At 54.5% G+C, this 19,292-nt stretch overlaps 1 protein-coding gene across 6 annotated transcripts in view; it reads left to right on the top strand.

Annotated features, from left to right (window-relative positions):
• Positions 1-19,292, top strand: part of AGO2 (argonaute RISC catalytic component 2) — a 113,435-nt gene that overhangs the window by 33,456 nt on the left and 60,687 nt on the right. For 3 of the 6 annotated variants that reach the window (XR_006961152.1, XM_047074231.1, XM_047074230.1), the window contains exon 2: positions 16,436-16,631. Coding sequence is in view for 5 of the 6 variants with exons in the window: in XM_047074231.1 (XP_046930187.1) it covers positions 16,436-16,631 (196 nt within the window). In the remaining variant the exon portion in view is untranslated. Of the gene's footprint in view, positions 1-761; positions 1,078-3,069; positions 3,145-3,738; positions 3,758-16,435; positions 16,632-19,292 lie in introns of those variants that run through there. The other 3 variants (XM_047074236.1, XM_047074233.1, XM_047074234.1) reach the window with 3 other exon arrangements.

Raw genomic sequence — 19,292 nt, 5'->3', positions numbered from 1 at the left:
CAGCGGCTTAGAAAGAGCCCTTCTCCAGTAACTGAGCCCAAACCAGCGGGTCTCGCTGAGTCCTGCTGGCCTAGTCTAAGACACCTCCTCCTCTTCCTCCTCCTTTCATTTATTTGAGAGAGAGAGCAAGAAGGAGAGGGAGAGAGAGGGTCTCAAATAGACTCCTTGCTGTCAGTACGGAGCCCGATGCGGAGCTCGAACGCATGAACCTTGAAATCACGAACCTGAGCCGAAATGAAGGGCCAGGCGCTCGGCCGACTGAGCCCCCCAGGGTCCCCATCTAAGATACTTCTTTTGGGTGTGATGGCTTCAAAATGCCTGACAGAGCCCCTGACTTTGTCCTCCGTAAGGGCCATGGGGACTGTTGTGTGTGTCCCCTTCCTGCCTGCGTTGCCACATTAAGCGGCCGAGCTGCTTTGTGGGGCCGTCAGCCCTCCGGGGCGTCTGGCCTCAGTCCCGCTCGTCCTTTTCCGTCTGTCTTGGACCACGTAGAATAACCGATACGGCAGTGGACAGCCACCTTGCAGCCTGGGCACCCAGGGTCACCTGTCAGTTCCCCAGTCGGGCCGATGACGCAGAGCCTTGGTTCTGAGTGACACGGGTTGTGTGTTAGCCGAGGAGGGAGAGATGATGGGTTTCGCCGCCTAGCCGGTAAAAATAGACACTTACTCTTTCCACGGCAGGCGGAAAGCGAAGACTTCACTCAGTAGCCCCGTGGGACAGAACTGAAATTGTGGTTTCTTTCGTTTTTGATACCATTTTTCTCTTCCTGATTCCTTGTCTGTTAAAATTCATCAGGCCTCACGAGCTGACGGTGATGGATCAAGATCCGTGGATTCGCGTTAGCTACACACCCGCCTGCTGGTTGTGCTTCGTCCGTTACCCAGTTAGGGCTTGAAGTCAGGAGTGCGTCCCACGGAAAGAGCCTTGGCTCACGCAGCTGGTCGGTGGCCGTGCCTTCCTTCCAGAAGGGCAGACAGGAGGCAGCCAGACCTGTTCCCGGCCGCTCCCAGTGAGAAGGTCACGTTGCAGCACACCCCGTCCACGACTGCCACGTGAACGGCACGTCTGCAGAAGGTGCTTGCCTCGGGCGAGATGTGCTCCCAATGCGTGTGTTTTCTTTTCCATTAAAAAGTGAACAAGGGGCGCCTGGGTGGCGCAGTCGGTTAAGCGTCCGACTTCAGCCAGGTCACGATCTCGCGGTCCGGGAGTTCGAGCCCCGCGTCGGGCTCTGGGCTGATGGCTCGGAGCCTGGAGCCTCTTTCCGATTCTGTGTCTCCCTCTCTCTCTGCCCCTCCCCCATTCATGCTCTGTCTCTCTCTGTCTCAAAAATAAATAAACGTTAAAAAAAATATTAAAAAAAAAAAAAAGTGAACAAAATGTTGGTGGCTACCTGCATTTGGCGGTCACGGCTCTAGCTGGACCGCGGGGCTGTCTGTGCGGGCAGCACCCCTGCGCGAGTGCAGATGCCACGCTCCCCGAACTGGGCTGTGGCATCGGAAGGGGTCGTGTGTGCTCGGCATTGGGACCCCCGCTTGTGCCTGCTGCAAGGGTTGCACGTAAGCGAGATGGCTTCTTGCCACCTCAGAAACTGACTCAACCCTGTAACCTGAAGGGAGGAGGAGGGAGGAGGCGTGTGGGGCACGGTTATAAATGGGCAGAAATCGGTCCCCTACTTTTTTTCCCTTGGGTGCACTTTCAGTATGAGTTTGCTTTATCTGGGATATGGAACCCAAATTGCGGCTTTAATCTTGGACTTGAAATAAGGGCCGTGCGGGCTTACCTCCGTGTGGCAGGTCCCCGGGCACTGGCAGGTGCCAGGGGGCTCCCCGGGACAACCTCGTGGCTGCGCGTGTGGGGCCCTGCGGGTGGCCTGGTGGCCGCCCATCTTCTAGATGACGGGGCGTCTCCTCCAAGCTGGGCCCCTCCTGTCTGCATCTGTGTGGCTGTGGATGAGGGGCCTCAGATATACGTGGGAATCCTAACACACCCACCTCACATCCTGGATTGGGCAACCTTTTTTTTTTTAATTTTTTTTTTTAACGTCGATTCATTTTTGAGAGACAGAGACAGAGCATGAGCGGGGAAGGGACAGAGGGAGGGAGACACAGAATCCAAAGCAGGCTCCGGGGCTCCGAGCTGTCAGCACAGAGCCCCACGTGGGGCTCAAACCCACGAACTGCGAGATCATGACCTGAGCTGAAGTCGGAGGCTCAACCGACTGAGCCACCCAGGCGCCCCCTGGATTGGGCAACTTTTTAAAAAGATGTCTCTTAGGCAGAGTACTGGCTATGCTTGCCACCTCTTAGTTTTTGTTGAACTTTGGAAATTGTCAGAGAAAAATAGAGTAAACACCCGTTTATCCCCCTGCCAAAATTTGTTCAAAGTTGGTTTTGTAGGTTTTTTAAAAAATAGCTTTATTATTGTCTTTCTAATAAATAGTCCACTTAAAAGAATTGAGGCAGAAAGCGCAGAAAGACAACTTATCACATGACCTCCCAGAAGCCACCACTTTTGTTTATGAGCCTTCCTACACCACACGTGTGCGTGTGTGAATACGTGACAAATGGGACTGCCCCCAACGCCATTGTGGAACTTCTCCCGCTTCCCAGTATGTGGCGTCGTTGTTTGTGTGCGGTGTCAGTAGGTTACCGCAACAGCTTATTTAACAGACTTTGTGCTGACGAAGTCCTCATCGGTCATGTGTTGGGTGGGCGTTGATGCGTTCCGGGGCGGGGATGTCTTGCCGTTGTGTGTAGGTGTCTGCGTGCTTGAGGATAAATGCCTGTATCCTGAGTTACTTCATCAAAGGGCACAGGATTTTAACCGATTTCTGTAACATACCTTCAAGGCCGGCCAGCTTAGATGTAATCAGACCGATCATTTTCCCCGGCACTTCTAAATTTTTTTTTTTTTTTCAACGTTTATTTATTTTTGGGACAGAGAGAGACAGAGCATGAACGGGGGAGGGGCAGAGAGAGAGGGAGACACAGAATCGGAAACAGGCTCCAGGCTCTGAGCCATCAGCCCAGAGCCCGACGCGGGGCTCGAACTCACGGAGCGCGAGATCGTGACCTGGCTGAAGTCGGACGCTTAACCGACTGCGCCACCCAGGCGCCCCTCCCCGGCACTTCTAAATGCCAGGTAGGCAAAAAAAGTTGTTTACGATTTCAATTTGCATTTTTTGAATGAGGGCTGAATATGTTTTCTGTTTGTCGGCTACTGGTGTTGCCCGTGCGCACTCTCCATGTTTTCCCGTTGGAGTTTCAAATCCTTATGAGTCTATATAGACCGTCTACCCAGGTTTGTGTTTTTAGGTTGGTGAAGTTATTATGTCACAACATTTTCCGAATTTCTTGGGCAACCAGAGGAGCTTTAAAAATCCCGTGTAGTCAGACTGGTCTCTTGTGACCTGCATTTTGGTTCCAAGAAAGAGAACATTCCGACTCCCGAATTATAAAGGACTAATTTAATTTAATTTTAATTTTAGTTTTAGTTTTTTTAAGACTATTCAGTTTTAAAGTAGTTCTTTGGATGTCTTTGTTTCAGTTAGAAATGTTGCCTATTTACAATCTGTGTCCATTTGGAGTTTGTTTTGTAATAAGACGTGAGGGAGCTCATCTTAACTTTTCCCTCAAGTGTTCAGTGTTCCACCTGTCCCTTCTCTCCTGTCCCACAGTTGAAATGTCACCTTAGCCTGCCCTGAACTGTCCTCACGGTTGCTCCTGACGTGATTCTCTGCCTGCCCTCTGCTGAAGTGAGTCCCTCGGGGACAGGGACACAGCAGGTGCTCAGGGAGCGTATGGGACACGTAGCCTGAGGCTGGGCACACAGTCAGACCTCACTTCAGTAGCAGCTGTTCCTGGGCTCTCCTGTGCCAATGGAACGAACTTGGGGGGCCCCCTTTATGCACCGTTAGCCCACCCATTTCTTTTGGAAAATGTGTTTGGCTTAAACATATCCACTGTCTCAAAAGGACTTGAGGCACCTTGGCCTGCTGGCAGAACTCATGGGCTCTCACAGCAGCAGGACCTGAGCCGAGCCCAGCTTGGTCTGTCCTTACCTTCCCGGTGTCCCAGCAGCAAGCTGGGGGTCACACGTGCCTGGCCCACGGTGAGGACTAACCGGGACGGCACACGTGGTTCTTCCCAAGGAATTGCGGGAGAGCTTAAACTAATACACACGCTAGAAGGGGTAGTTAGTCGTTTTCTGTTGGTGTGGAGAGATGTCCTCGGTAACCAGGGTGGATTCATTACTGTCACAGAGCACACAGTCGTGAACTTTCTGCTTAAGAGGATGGGAACAGGAGACGGGAGGTTAGATTCTTGTATGTTTGGGGTGATAGAAGGATTTAGGTTCTAAAACCTCGCTGGCCTGGCACTGAGTCGCCCTCCGGGGTGCCCTGGTTCCTGTTTGTGAAGTGTGGACAACTCGTGTCCGAGACGGGGGATGTGAGGACAGACGAGGAGGTACCCGGAGTCGCGCCCAGAGCGTAGTAGATGCTTGATGAACACGGTTTCCTTGGTTGAGATGGTGGAGACAGCTTGTGGAAGACGGAGTCGTAGTCTCCACGTGGATGCTCCGTGTTTTTGCCGTACGACACCTCGCGTCGAGTTACAGCTCGGTGGAGGGGTTTCCACGAAGACTGAGTGTTGACACTGAGCTAGTGTTGTATTCATCTGTTCGTTCCTTCCTTCCGCGGTTGCACAGAAGCCGACACAAGCCCTGCCCTGGCGATGCTCACGAGCTGGCGGGAGGGGCAGTGGCTGGTCAGAGAATCACAAAATAAGTACAGAGTCACAGCTGGTAAGCGTTACAGGGAAGCATGAGAGAGAGACACCCGGGGGTGGTTTTCGTGTGTCCTCAGGGCTTTCGTAAAGCGCTCAGGTCGCGTGGCCGAATGTCTTGACAAGCTCTTGAAAGAACCACACGTCCACGGAGCGGGACGGCAGTGGACAGTGGCCATACCAGCCATTCGGGGGACGCCTCAGCGGAAGGGGGGTGGCGATTTACGTTTCTCAAGGATTTCCTAAATTCCTCCTTGGACTTATTACAGTATGTGTAATATTATTGGCTGAAGACAGATGGCGGGTCAGAGGGGACATCTTTGATGTATGGGGGAAAGTTTATTAAAACAACTTTTATGGGGAAGTTTTCTTTTTACAGATCACGGGGGTGGCTTGGGGACCATTTCTCAAAGAAATAGTGTTTGAAATGATGGTTGGATTTTCACAAAAGTCTATTTAAAAATCTTTTGTGGGGGAAGTTCTGGGAGTTTGCAGTGAAGATAGAGAATAACCTTGTTAGTCACTGGCATGAGGGTGGTTGGATGTTTGTTTTGTGCTTCGTCCTGAAGCTACGTGTGTGACATGTATCCTGTATGTGCTGTTTTGTTCGCTAAAACGAGGTTAAAGTATTTTTAGACTGGTGCTCGTTCAACCACAAAACTCGAGCGACGCGTTTTGGTGGCAGTCCTCCTGCCGACTCCGCTCGCCTTGCGTGTGGCCTTGGGCACCGGCCAGGACCCCACCCGTCACCCAGGAACACCTGCCTTGCCCAGGGCCGTGTCCCCTCGCCCCCAGAGTGACTGGCCCCTCCCTCTCGGGGTTGCCTCTCAGGGCCACTTCTTTGGGCGTGGCCAAGAACCGGGTGACAGATTGGAATTTCCCAGAGGGTTTTTACCACGAGGGGAAGAAACGAAGAGTTACAGGAACTGTAGCCCGCGTGAAGGTGACACATTTCTAGAGAAGGGCTCTGTGACTCCACGGTTGGCTGCTCTCCTGGCAGGGCCGTCCTTCCGCCACCTTGTCTGCGAGCCTGCCCGGGGTTTCGTCTGGGTTCTCCTCCCCTCATCCTCGTTCAGGGCGGGAGGCGCTGGGCACACATGCCCAAGGGAAAGGAGCAGACGGGAGCGCCTCCCTAGGGTGTGGACACATCTTCCTGCTGGAGAAAGGGAGGGCGTCACTTCCCAGGCAGGGACTCGCGGTCGGGGTCTGCGCCGGCCTTGGGGTGTCCTCTGAGCCCGCTGCCCTCTGGGCTGACGGTCACTGTCACGCCGAAGCACCCCAGGGGGGCCAGCGGAGCCCTGAGCACGGACGCCCGGCTCCAGTGTGCTGAGAGTGCAGCCCCCCTACACAGTGACCCGGCACCCCTGCTAGGCTCCGCCCACCTCAGGGGCGTCCCCAGCCTCGCAGGTCTGGGGGCCGAGCACCAGGGCCCGTACAGGGTGTCTGCGCGTCCCAGCTGGGCTCTCCTCGGCCGCGGTGCCCGAACCGGATGTCAGGGCACAAGCACCTTGTCTGGGCGTCTGGCCAGATAAAAACGCATCCCTCCGGGAACTTGGGCGAGGTCTGGTTTTGTTTTTGTTTTCGATCGCAGCTGGCTCCTTGGCCGCCCGGGGTCTCGCACTGCAGTTCTGCAGAGCGTGTGTCCTCTTAACTTGCTCTCCAGCTGACGGGAGCAGATGTTCCTTTCTGCATTCTTGGTGCTCCGTTCTGAGAATGCCTCCGTTCATTTCACCGGAAGGGCTGCCGTGACTGTGTGTAATGCAGCTCCGTCGGCTCGGGCGGCCGTAAGCGAGACCCGCCTGTGTAGGCAACAGGTGAATTCGCCAAGTGGCAGCCGTGCGTGCTGGGTGCAGCGGGAGAGGGCTGGTCTGACAGCATCCGGTCTGTGCCCCGGCCAGTGTCAGAACCCGTCCTTTTCTAGCCTGTGGGGAAAGCAAGGTGTGCGGGAGACCCCCCCCGGCCCTGGGTGGTGGTGTGGCCCTTCTCGGCCACCGCCTGGCTGGGACCCTGACAAGTCCCTCTTCCCTCCTCAAGAGATGTCCAAAAGCGTGAGGGAGCTGATGTCCGTGCCCGGCTTGGCCCACGTTGTGGCACGGACGGGCTGGATGGCCTTGAGCTATTTTTGTCACTTTCTTTGGCCTTCATGGTTTCTGGCCGATGCCCAATACCACGCACACAGAATTCTAAAAGCAAAATAGAGTCTATGGGACGCTGATACTCATGCTCACCTGGAGGTTCTGGAAAGAGCTATACGGTAGCCTTATGGCATTTGGTGGCAAATCTTCAAATACCCCAGTCCCACCGAGACCCGGGTGCTGGGCGGCCGGGCTCCCTCCGGTGCCCTGTGCCAGCCCCGTGGCAAGTACAGATGGGGGTACAGTGGTTCGCTTGCCAGCAACCAAAGCTGCTTAATTGAAGAGCCAGACTCCGCATTTATTTAGCGACTCTGTGATGTAGATTTTTCTTGAGGAACGTTTAAGTCACCCAGGAGCCAAGGGTCACGTAGGTCTTTTTGTTTCTGAACGTCCTGGACTCCTAATAAGAGGTAGTGGAAGGAACGCCGCCTGCGGGGGGTGGAGGAGGGCAGGAAGTCTCAGCCCCCCTCTGGGTGTTCTTTCTCCCCACCCCCACCCCCAGGCAGAGCCCCCAGACCCACCTGGAGCCTGGCTCGAGGTCCGTGACTCAGAGCAGGTTGGGGAAGGAAGGGTGACTGACTCTCCTTGGTTTCCACGGTGACTCCCGGCCCCAAATTCTGCTATTTATTATGTGTCATCTGTGGTCGGGGCTGTTGCTCTTGGCCTGATGGCGTGAGCTGGTGCCCCACCGCGGGCGGGTGGGCGGTGGGGGTGGGGGCGCGGCCGCGTGGGCCCGCGTGTGCCCGCGTGTGCCCAGGCCTAATGGGTCACGCAGGGATTTTGAAAATTCCGTTCCACCTGCTTAGGGATTTAGAAAACAGCAGAGACGAAGGGCTTCTCCGAACAGCCATGCCTGTCTGCTGCTTGCCGTCCGTGCTGGTCACCAGACGGACTTGGCGGGGGCAGCGGCCTCCCCCGAGCTGACTCCTGAGCCCGCGTGTAGCTCGGGTCCTGGGACGCAGATTGGCCTCGCGTCGTAAACACGAGGCTGTGCCGCGAGTCCGCAGAGGGACGTGTGCTTTCCGAGGCCCAACTCCGAGCCCCTGCCTGGTAGGCGGCCTGCGTGACGGGCCTGGGGAGCCGGCATGGCAGCCAGTGAGCCGTGAGCCCAGGTCCCGTCAGGGACAGACGCTCTGGGGCGGCCTCGAGACAGCCCCGTTCTGAGGCCCGCAGGGCGTGGTGCTGTCCGCAGACCCGCCCGCCCTCCGCAGGGCCACAGACACCAGGAGGAACTGAGACACCAGTTCCTCTGCTTCCAGATGAGGCTGTGCCGTCCCCTGACAGCGGGCGGTTCTCAGGCATGCGGGGTCACGAAGCCCTTTGTCAGTCTGGTGAAGGCGATGGGCGGATCCCTTACCAGAATCCTGTTTCTCAAGGCACAGAACAAAATGTGTAGGGTGACCAGGAAAGCCGGTCGTGTCGAGATACAGTCATCAGAATATGACAGCAGATGTTACCACGTTTTGTAACCGGTCCACCAGCGGGCCTCATGAGTCTCGTGATTTTTTTTTTTTTTAATTTTTTTTTTTCAACGTTTATTTATTTTTGGGACAGAGAGAGACAGAGCATGAACGGGGGAGGGGCAGAGAGAGAGGGAGACACAGAATCGGAAACAGGCTCCAGGCTCCGAGCCATCAGCCCAGAGCCTGACGCGGGGCTCGAACCCACGGACCGCGAGATCGTGACCTGGCTGAAGTCGGACGCTTAACCGACTGCGCCACCCAGGCGCCCCGAGTCTCGTGATTTTGAAGTAGCCGTGAATTCAGACTTGCTCTGTGGTGTCTGCAGCAGCCGCCACATGACGTGAGGGTCCCAGTGTCTCCACGTGTCCGTGTTCACAATGGAAAGAAGCGCTACGTGTCACTTGCTCCGTCCCGTTCGCAGACCCTCTGAGCTGGCTGCGTGGATCCCTGGCTGGGAGCTCCTGGCGATGTGTCCTGGGAGGGCCCTCGGCATGGTGGGGAGCCCAGGACGCCCCCAAGGCCTGGTTTGCTGTGTGCGTCCCCAGCTGAGCCTTGAAGTGATGGCGTGCCCGTGGTCAGGGGGCCTCTGACCTGCTGGGCAGGGTAGCAGGGAGGGCGGAGGTGAGGGACGGCGGCAGGTGGCAGGGTGGGGCTCCGCAGCAGCCCTGGGAGGGGAGCACCGCAGGCTCGCGTCCTATAGATCTTGAGGCCCAGAATCTGGGCTTAGGCCCTGGTTCTGTTCTGTCTCTGCCTGCCCCCCCCCCGTCTCTCTCCCCCCGTGCTCCGGGTTGCTGCCTGCAGCCTAGGGTCAGATTGAGGAGATGAACTGGTCAGCGAGTCCATTGTTCTCGAGGCTGGGAGCCTGGAGGGGTGAAGGTGGGCTGTGTTTTCAGTGTGTAGGGAGAAGGGTGGGCCAGGAGGGCGCAGGGAGAAGGCGGACGCGGTGGGAGCCACATGGGTCAAGCTGTGGAGGGTGGCCCGCCTGTGCGCTGAGCCCTCCCGCCGGCCCCTGCTTCCTCTCGAGGATGTAGGGAGAGATGTTTCTACGTGGGTCGTCGGCACAGCATTTCATTTTTATAGTGAAAATTTGGAAACCACTGAAATGCATCCGCAGGAGATGGCTCAGTGAGTAATGTGGTCATTAAAGATTCATTTCGGAGAATTGCATAATATGATGTTAAATGAAAGAAGCCGGTACAAGTCTGCATGATTCTGTGTTAGCACGGGTGCACATGTTGTGTCCTGTGGGTATGTAGAAGACCGACATTTCAGCAGGACCATCTCCGGTGGCCTTTTGTTTTCTCCGTGTTTTTCTGTATCTTCTGTTCTAAAAACTACAGTAAATGAAAGCAGGCACCCAGTCTGTGTCTACCTTTGCAGGCAAAGACACATTGCTTCAGGGGCCGTCACCTGTAGGTGCTGCTTTAGAAGGTGCTCCGTGAGGGGCGCCTGGGTAGCTCAGTCGGTTGGGCATCTGGCTTCGGCTCGGGTCGTGATCTCATGGTTCGTGGGTTCAAGCCCCGTGTCGGGCTCTGTGCTGACAGCTCGGAGCCTGGAGCCTGCTTTGGACTCTGTGTCTCCCTCTCTCTCTGCTCCTCCCCCACTCACGTCTCTCTCTCTCTCTCTCTCTCTCTCTCTCTCTCTCTCTCTCTCTCAAAAATAAATAAACATTAAAAAAAAAAATTTAGAAGGTGCTCCATGATCTCTAGCCAGGTGAAGAAGACAGGTGAGGGGTGGGGTATCCTGGGTGCCCCTCCCCCCCCCCCAACAAGCTCTCAGTTATCTGGTCCATCCTTCACGAGATAAGATGCATGTGAGATTTTCTGGAAGGGAGCCACCTTCTTCCTCTCGGAGGGGCTCCTAGCTGTGCGTGAAGTTGTGCTGTGGCGCCCCGCTAGTGTGGCCGGCCGTGTCTCCTCTCCCCCAGGAGACTGAAACCTGTACCCTGCTCCTGCCACAGTGCTCATCATATAGCAAAGGGGTCAGAATGTCTCTTTGGATCCTCGGTTCTGCGACCTCCCAATTCCAGGTAGGAGAGAGGAAAGGTGATTGTGTGGGTTGAAGCCTGAGCCACGGGCCTCTCGGTGGGGTTAGGGCATCACTCTCTCAGGGGCCTGAAAGATCTCCACAGCAGGCCCTGCCCCAGCCTGCCCGGAGCCCATCTGCAACACCTCCTTCTGGGCACGGCGGGCACTGGTGCCCTCCTGGCCCCTCCCCTGCGCCTGCCCGGTGCCTGGAGGTGTCGCCCCAGCCCCTGCGCTGTGAGCTGTGAGCCCAGAGCCGCTGCCCTCCTCCACGTGCCTGCTGGGGGTGCTTAGGTGGCCGCAGGCAGGGGAACCTCCCAACATTGCCCACTTGCTCCTTGAGGACCCACCTGTGACCTGGCCCCCGCCCCCCAGGTGCTCTGTGCCCCACTTGCCTGCCTTTACTGCAGGGCTGAGAGTCTGTTACCCCTGCCGCACCGAAGGTAGTGAGTTGGATATGAGCAGAGCCCTGAGAGAAAGTTCTTAGCAGTGTCGCTGCTGGTGGTTTGTCCTCATGGAGGCCTGCGCCGATAGGCCCTGAGCTGCTGGGGCGCCTCCCACCCCCACCCAGGGCACCCACCCGTTTGAGGACGTCCAGCAGACCTTCACTTGTCTCCTCTGGTCACCCCAGTTCCTTGTCCTTCGTTTCCGTCCCATACGGAGGCGGAGGGTGGGACCAGAGCTCCACCCTGCCGAGGGGGCTGCCGGGGCCAGGGTCCCACAGCCTGATCTGGGACCCTCCTCTGACAGGTTGGTGACAGTCTGGACCCCGTGGGGCGGGTTTCTCTAGGACCACGCCGTCCCGCAGAAGCCTCGCTTCAAACGCAAGGACAAGCCAGCCTTCCATGGCTTCTGGAAAAAACACCCAAACTTCCTGGTTGCTGCGGCCCAGTTACTCATACAGGAAGTCGATTACTCATTCACTATGCTTCCCTTTCACTGATTGAGATGTGTCTCTAAAAATGGATCTCTTAAACACACGTGCTGACTTATGGGTAGCAGCTCCTCACACACTCGTGGCCCGCGTTCCCTGACGCCTTCAGGCTCTCGGGCTCCCTGCCCCCAGGACCTGCCCCGTCGGGAGTGGGGGCTGGCGGAGGAGTCGGTGACGGCCGACAGTCGCCCTCCCCCTCAACTGGGTCTCTTCCAGCTGTGACCATCCGGGGCTCCTGGGTGAGAAGGGAGGGGCTGCCCTCCCGTCCCCCCCGGATCCTGCCCCCCCAGTGTGGAGGGAGCGCCGACGGTTCCCAGCGGAACTGTCTGTGGAGCCACAGGCGGGGGGCGCGGCCACTTGGGGGGGGGGGGCGGGGGGTGCGGGCCTGGCCGTTGCCGCACAGCTTTCAGGGGAAGCTGGAAGCTGGATTTCTCGGTGAAGGATGGAGAAGCTGGGGAGGGGGAGAACCTGGAAGGTCGGGAGGATGTCCTGGCCTGGCACGGGCTGGCCGGCTTGGCCACAGCTGGGGCGGAGGTGGGGTCTTCCTGCAGGGCCAGGTTGGGGGCCAGGTCCCTGCTGAGCGGACCCTCGGAGCCATGGCCACGCTGTGGTGGCTCCCAGATCCTCCTCCTCCTCCTCCTCCTCCTCCTCCTCCTCCTCGGGCTCTCACTCACTCAGTAGATGTTGACGGTGCCTGTGGCTGCGGAGACCGCGACAGGCACCGCGCCTCTCCGGAGCCCCTGCTCGCCAGTACCCGGCCCGGTGGGCTCGGGGTCCCCCTGGTCCCCCTGCCCCCGCTGCTCCGCGCTGTGGCGTATCTGCAGTCAGACTCTGTTCCTGCTGCAGAACCGGCGAGGGGAAGGGGGCCGCGGGCCGGGTGTGCTTGGACAGTTCATCTCTAGGCGATACTGGAATTAATTTTCAGAGTCAGTCTGTGTCAACTGTGGTGAAGGTGTGCGTGCTGTGCAGCATTTGGCTTCCGGCAGCCTTTGGTTTTCACGCTGGAACGTCATCCACCTGTTGGGGCCAAGAGCTGACCGTCCCGCGAGAGTGACCTTACCCCCGTGTGCCGTCCTGCCCCTTCCTCACGCACGGGCGGTTCTGGGCAGCGTCACCAGCGCTGGGTCCTCTCTGGCGTTTGGTTCGCGAGTCCCGCTTGTCTTGGCACTCCATGCTCCAGGCTGACTCTGTAAAGTACAAAAACGGATCTGAGATCTCTCCTGGGATTGAGGCTGGGCAGGGAGGCATAAGACTGCTGGGGCCTCGGGGCACCTGGGTGGCTCAGTCGGTTAATCGCCACACTCTTGGCTTTGGCTCAGGTCATGATCTGGCATTTCATGGGTTCGAGCCCCACGTCAGGCTCTGCACTGACAGCATGGGGCCTGCCTGGGATTCTCTCTCTTCCTTTCTCTGCTCCTCCCCTGCTGTGCTCGCTTTCTCTGAAAATAAATAAACAAACTTAAAAAAAAATAAAGCTGCTGGGGCCTCGCCCTCCTCTGCTTTGAAAACTGTTAGAGCTTTCACTTGTGATTGTATACTCCATACGTCTTCCCATGAGCTCTCAGTATTTTCATTATTAAAAGCTAGAAGCGGGGCGCCTGGGTGGCTCAGTCGGTGAAGCATCTGACTTTGGCTCAGGTCATGATCTCGTGGTTTATGGGTTCGGGCCCCACTTCGGGCTCTGTGCTGACAGGTCAGAGCCTGGAGCCTGATTCCGATTCTGTCTCCCCCTCTCTGCTCCTCCCCCAGTCACGCTCTCTCTCAAAAATAAACAAACATTAAAAAGAAATTTAAAAGCTAGAAGCAAGGAAGAAATATCTTGTGAAGTTATATATTTCATGAATGTGTTACCATTGCATTTTTTTCTGCTGTTTTCATTAATACAAGTCAGTGGACAGTTTTCCATGTTTTCCATGGCACATGTGTGAGGAATTCGTGCTTTGCAGGTGGGGGAAGTAGGTCCAAGCAGAGAACTGGGCTCCAGGCATCTCTGTGCCAGCGGTTAGATAGGAGGCAAGTAAAATCACCCGCGTCTGCCGGGCCGGATGGCTGCTCGAGGCAGGAGGAAGTCTTGGCTCAGAGTTGGGCACCACCACTCTCTGTTGCCGTCTGAGCCTTGCACGGCTTCGCTTTTCAAAGGGAGCACCTTTGCTCTGTGACCGTGACACACAGTGAAGTATGTGAAAGCCCCTCGTAAACTGGAGAGCCCTTCAGTGCAGATACGACTCTGCTCCCTGGAATGGACCCTGGGCACCAGATGCCTCTGGCTCTGTGGCTGGACATTTCCTGGGGCACAGGTGTCACTTCTGTGGTTTAACTGCGCTCCTGTATTCACAAGATTCCCCTCACTGGCTAGGCGTCCCCTGAGAGCGGGGACCGTGTGCTAGCGGGCTCTCCTCAGGGGACAGAGCTGGGCAAGAGTGGAGCCCACCCCCGGACACGGTCAGGGTCTGTAGTGCAAAGGATCCCGTGTGAGCTGCACTTACGAGCAGTGAACAACGCCTAATCTGTCAGATGACACTCAGACACTGTCCTGGGAGGCGACACGTGGGTTATATCTGTCTCCCCGGTCCCAGGAGCATCACCCAGCCCCCAAGGGACATGCGAGCATTGCTGTGGCAGGGACGGTGTGTTGTGTGCAGGTCTGTAGATACCATTCTCTAGGGTTGTAGGTGCTCAGTGAGACAGACCTGTAGGTTTCCAGATGGTGTAACTCAGGGAGATTAATAACCTTTAAGCATGTTCATTTTCTCATCGAAAACAAGACAGAAAACGATTCGAGAACTCTGGGTTTTTCTAGGTCATAAATGCAGTAAAAACAGTTTATTTTTAGTAGCCGTCATTTGTTTCTAGTAAATGTCAGTAGGGATTGAAGTACATGGATTTTTTTTTATAGAGGATTTAAAAAAAAAGAAAACGTGAGCAAAATTAAGAGCATTCTGTTATTGGAAAAATTTTTAATTGGTTTTTTTCTAAGCGGCAGTTTGAACTTTACTAACAGAATTGCTGAACATTTGAATTGGGATGAAGTTTCTTTCTACTGTCTGTGGGAGGGTTGGGGGCAGGAGGGAACATTCCTTGATTAAATCAATGGCTTAAATAGGAATGAAGGAGGGACACCACCTTGATGACTTTCATCCCTTTAGTTACATATGGGTAGTGCCCTGTTGGCATTGTCTCCTTTTCTGATAATTAACGTTGCCCCATCTTTCTCGTCTCTCGTATGCAAAGAAGGAACGTCAGTATACACAGCAAATACACAGTGAGTTACTACAGCGCTTTTAAAAAAAAATTTTTTTTATGTTTGTTTATTTTTGAGAGAGAGACAGTGAGAGCGTGAGTGGGGGAGGGGCAGAGAGAGAAGGAGACACAGAATCTGAAGCAGGCTCCAGGCTCCGAGCTCTCAGCACAGAGCCCGACGCGGGGCTCGAACCCATGAACCGTGAGATCATGACCTGAGCCGAAGTCAGACGCTTAACCGATGGAGCCACCCAGGCGCCCCAGCTCTTCTTTTTTTCTTTTTTCTTTTCTTTCTCTTTTTTTTGAGAGAGAGAGAGCATGAGCAGGGGAGAGGAGCAGAGGGAGAGAGAGAATCTGAAGCAAGGTCCACATTCAGCTTGGAGTCCGATTTGGGGCTCGATCCCACAATCCTGGGATCATGAGCTAAGCTGACATCAAGAGTTGGCCGCTCAACCGACTGAGCCACCCGGGCGCCCCTCCAGTGCATTTTAAGTAAAGAATTGGCTTGTGTTGAGACCCCTCCTTTGTGGAAATGTGGCATTGGTCTGTTGCAGAGAAGGGGTGAGCTGTGGTTTCCAGGGGCGGGAGAGATCGCGCGGAAAGTGGAGTCCTCGTGTCGACCCGAACACAGCCGTCCGTCCAAAGCCGCTGGAGTACCTGCTGCCACGTGGGGAGTGGTGCTTGGGGCCAGGTGTGGCCGGGTGCGTGCACGCGTGTTGATGTCAGGAAGGCTCGGCTTTCTTGTCTCTTGAGGTCCTAAACATCCTCCTTCCTACTTCGGTGGTCCATCGTAAGGACGCTTTCAGAGTGACTTTGGCATCCCTCCCTTACCTGTCTGAACCCCAGCTTCCGGAGCTTGACCGGGTGTTTCTGGCCTCTTCTTGTGCACCAGGTGCTTTCAGGCCCTCGGGGAGGCAGACCGTCCTCAAGTCGCTCAGGTCCAGCTGGAGAGGCGGCTGGGATTCCAGCTCAGCGTAGCAGATTTATCCTGGAGATGAGAACAAGGCAGGCTAGAGACAGGAGAAGTAGGGAGCTGTGAAGAGTGAGGCTGGTCCTCAGGGTCGAGGAGGTCTTGGGTTGAGCGGCCAGAGACCAGGCTGAGGCCAGGCCTCGCAGACGTGGGGGCTCCTTGTTACAGCTGGGCAGCCGTGGAGGTGCTTGGACCCGTGGAGATCGGACCCTCTGGCCTGGAGGGCGGAAAGTGGTGGGGGGTTGCCTGGATGCCGAGACCCCGTTAGCAGGCTTCCCTAACTGCCTGTCAGGGTGAAACGGGGCCCCGAGCAGGGGCAGAGAGGGATGGATAGGAACGGATGGATTCCAGAGGAAGCAGGTAAAATGAGGACAGTTGTGTGTTCGGCTGTGCGTGCAGATCGTGTGGGAAAGGTCACGGTAGGGGGTGGGCCACGGCCTCACCGATGGAGGCACGAACTGTGGTTTAATTGTGGATGCAGCGTCAACCGTCTGTGAGCCTATATGAGAGATGACGGGGGCTGGGGAGAGAAAACCCAACGTTCCAAGGATCTGGGCAGAACAAGGGAGGAACAGCCTGGAAAGGGAGGACATGGTGTAGTGTCACGCGTCACCGAAGGGCAGCGGGTCCCCGGAGCCTGGCAGTTAGGGGGTCTGGGTGATGGCGCAGACCTGGCGAGGGCCAGGGGCACGACAGTCAGGGTTTCCCAGGAAACGGGTGGACACAAGGCAGGAGGAGGCGAGGATGAGCGTATGGGGGGCACGTGGGACAGCGGGGGTCCTCGAGGGCTGGGAGGGGCGGGTCACTCACAGGAGGGGCTCGCGAGCGCTGTGGGAAAGCGGGTGTTTCTCTGTGTAACGGGCGTTCTCTTGGCCGTTCCAGTGCTCGCGCCTCCTGCGCCGCCACCGCCACCCATCCAAGGATATGCCTTCAAGCCTCCACCCAGACCCGACTTCGGGACCTCCGGGAGAACAATCAAGTTACAGGCCAACTTCTTTGAAATGGACATTCCAAAAATTGACATCTACCATTATGAATTGGATATCAAGCCGGAGAAATGCCCGAGGAGAGTCAACAGGTATTCCGTCCTCTCATCCCTCATCGGTCTCGACCGGCTGACGCGGGTCCCGGCGTTAAAGTAATCGACCCTTCCGTTCCGGCAGCTCCTTCCCCGGAGGTGTCCCTTGGCGTTTCCTTTTTGAAAAATGTTTTGTGTGTTTCCTTGTGTCTGGATACAGTTGTCAAGTGAGCTTTGACGAACGTGTGCACGTGCCCGTTGCCTCCTGCCCTCTCCATCGATCCCAGCGCTAAGTAAGGCCAGTGCTCCGCGTCCCTTTGTTCTGTCCCTTTCTGCCCTGTGAGATCGTCTCGCCCCACCTGCTCCCTAGACTCGGCCTGGTGTTTGTGGGACTGACCCGCACTGCCGTGTATTAATAGCCTCTTATTTTTATCGCCGAGGAATATTTCGTGATTTCTTTATTCATTCTCCTGTCGGACGCTCGGGCTGTCTGGGCTTTGCCACGATGAACGTTGTTCTTCCAGTCTTTTGGGGACGTGCATTTTCGTTTCTCTGAGATGAATACCCGGGAGGGAAATTGCTGGATCCCAGCGTGGGTGTAGGCTTAGCTGCACGAGAGGCCGCCAGAGTGGTCGCACCGGCCTCATTCTCCCGCGGGTGGCGTGGGGCCTGCGCGCCCCGTCCCGCTCAGCACAGGGGATGGCCAGGCTCCTGGAGTTTCGCGTTTCAGTCTCATGGTTTCTCTTTGGGGGTTTTAATTTCCATTTCCTGGTAACTAGTGAGTTGAGCACCTTTTCATGTGCTTATAACCGTAATTACGTTATGTTTACATGTTATGTAGTGTCACGTAGTGTTTCTAATAAAGTGTCTATCAAAGCCTCTTCCCTGGCTTGTCTCTTTGTTCCTGATTTGTAGGAGTTTTTTACTATATTTAAGGTCCAGGTCTGTAGTATTGGGAGTGTTTTCCCCTGGTTTGCGGCTTGTCATTTCACTTTTTTTTTTTTTTTTAATATTTATTTTTGAGAGAGAACAGGAGAGAGAGAGAGCGAAGGAATAAGCAGGGGAGGGACAGAGAGAGAGAGACACACACACACACACACACACACACACACACAATCCTGGAGCAGGCTCCAGGCTCCAAGATGTCAGCACAGGGCCCGGCGTGGGGCTCAAACCCACAATGCATGAGATCATGACCTGAGCCAAAGTTAGGCACTTAACTGACCGAGCCCCCCGGGCGCCCCTGCTGATTCACTTTCTAAATGGTGTCTTTCAATGAGCAGAATTTTGTAAGTTTGTTGACATCCAATCTATAAAATTTTGAAAATAGTTACCATATTATGTGTTCTCTCCAAAAAATCTTTGCCTATCTGAAGGGTACAGGTACTCTTTCTTTTTTTTTTTTTTTTTTAAGCAGACAATTTGGGCTTGTTTTTTTATTTAGGCCTGTGATCCATCTTGGATTAATTTTTGTCTGTGGTGGGAGGTAAGGGTCTGTTTCACCATCGATTTACCTGGGCCCCCTTGGGGGGGGGGCGGTAAATCAATTGATTGTCAGTTGCTACCAGAAAGTTCCCTGGAATTTTTTTTATCGTGATTGCTTTGAAACTGTAGATAAATTTGGGGAAAGTGGATACTGTTGAATCTTCTGGTCCACACACATGGCTATGTTTTCCATTCATGAGGTCTACTTTAATTTCTTGCAGAACTTACTCATACTTTTCATCATAGAGGTCTTCCGTTTTGTTTATTCTAAGTGTGCTGTGTTCTTTGATGTTACTACAAATTGTATTTTAAAATTGCATTGTCCACGAGGGAAGTTTCTCAGGAGGGAGTGACTGCTGACAAGTACGGGGTTTCTTTTTGGAGTCATGACAAATGTTCAAAACCTAGATTGTGGTGCTCTAAGGGAGACAAAAACCCTGTGAATATACTAAAACCATTTAATTGTGCACTTTCAAGATGTTAAAAAAGTTTTTTTGTTACTTTTGAACAAAGATGGTTTTACTTTTTTCCAGTTTTTAAAACATTTTATTTTTTACTTTATTGCAATGGCTAAGAAATCCACTATAAATAATGGTGAATGGATGTGGTGAAAACAGACATCCTTGCCTTGTTTCCACTCTTAAGGGGGAATCATTCATTATCTCACCTGTAGTGTATTCTATTAGTCGCAGGATTTTCTTAGAGACCCTTTATCAGACCGAGGGAGTTCCCTCCCTGATTTGCTGAGAAGTATTCTCATCATTGGGTGTTGAATTCTGTCAAATGCTTTGTCTGCATCTCTTGGGATGATCATATAGTTTTTCTTCCTTTTTTCCTACCTCCTATTAATGAGGTGTATTAATTACATTGATTTTTTTTATGTTAGAGTGGCTGGATTTTCTCAGAGTTAAGATGTATTATTTTATATACATCGTTAGTCATGACTTATTATTTTTATAAACTGCAGTACTTTGTTAGCATTTTGTTGTGAATTTTTGTGCCTCTGCTCCTGAGAGACGTGGGTGTTACTTTTCTTGTTAGGTTTGATAGCAGGGGCATGTGGCATTGTGAAAAGCTGGGACATGTTCCCTCCTCCTCCCAAAACTCCCAAGAGGAAAGACAGATAGGTGTAATTTCCTTCTTAAATGTTCCACTGACTTTGTCATTGAAATCGTTTGGACCTGGAGTTTTCTTCGTACGGTTTAATTTCTTTATTAGGTACCAGGCTGTGCAGAA

This window comes from Lynx rufus, unplaced genomic scaffold (assembly GCF_022079265.1).
Source record: "Lynx rufus isolate CCGP_SWC_20201006 ecotype Redwood Valley unplaced genomic scaffold, mLynRuf1.p SCAF_12, whole genome shotgun sequence".
Classification (NCBI taxonomy): Eukaryota; Metazoa; Chordata; class Mammalia; order Carnivora; family Felidae; genus Lynx; species Lynx rufus.
This window is presented reverse-complemented; position numbering and strand designations above follow the sequence as displayed.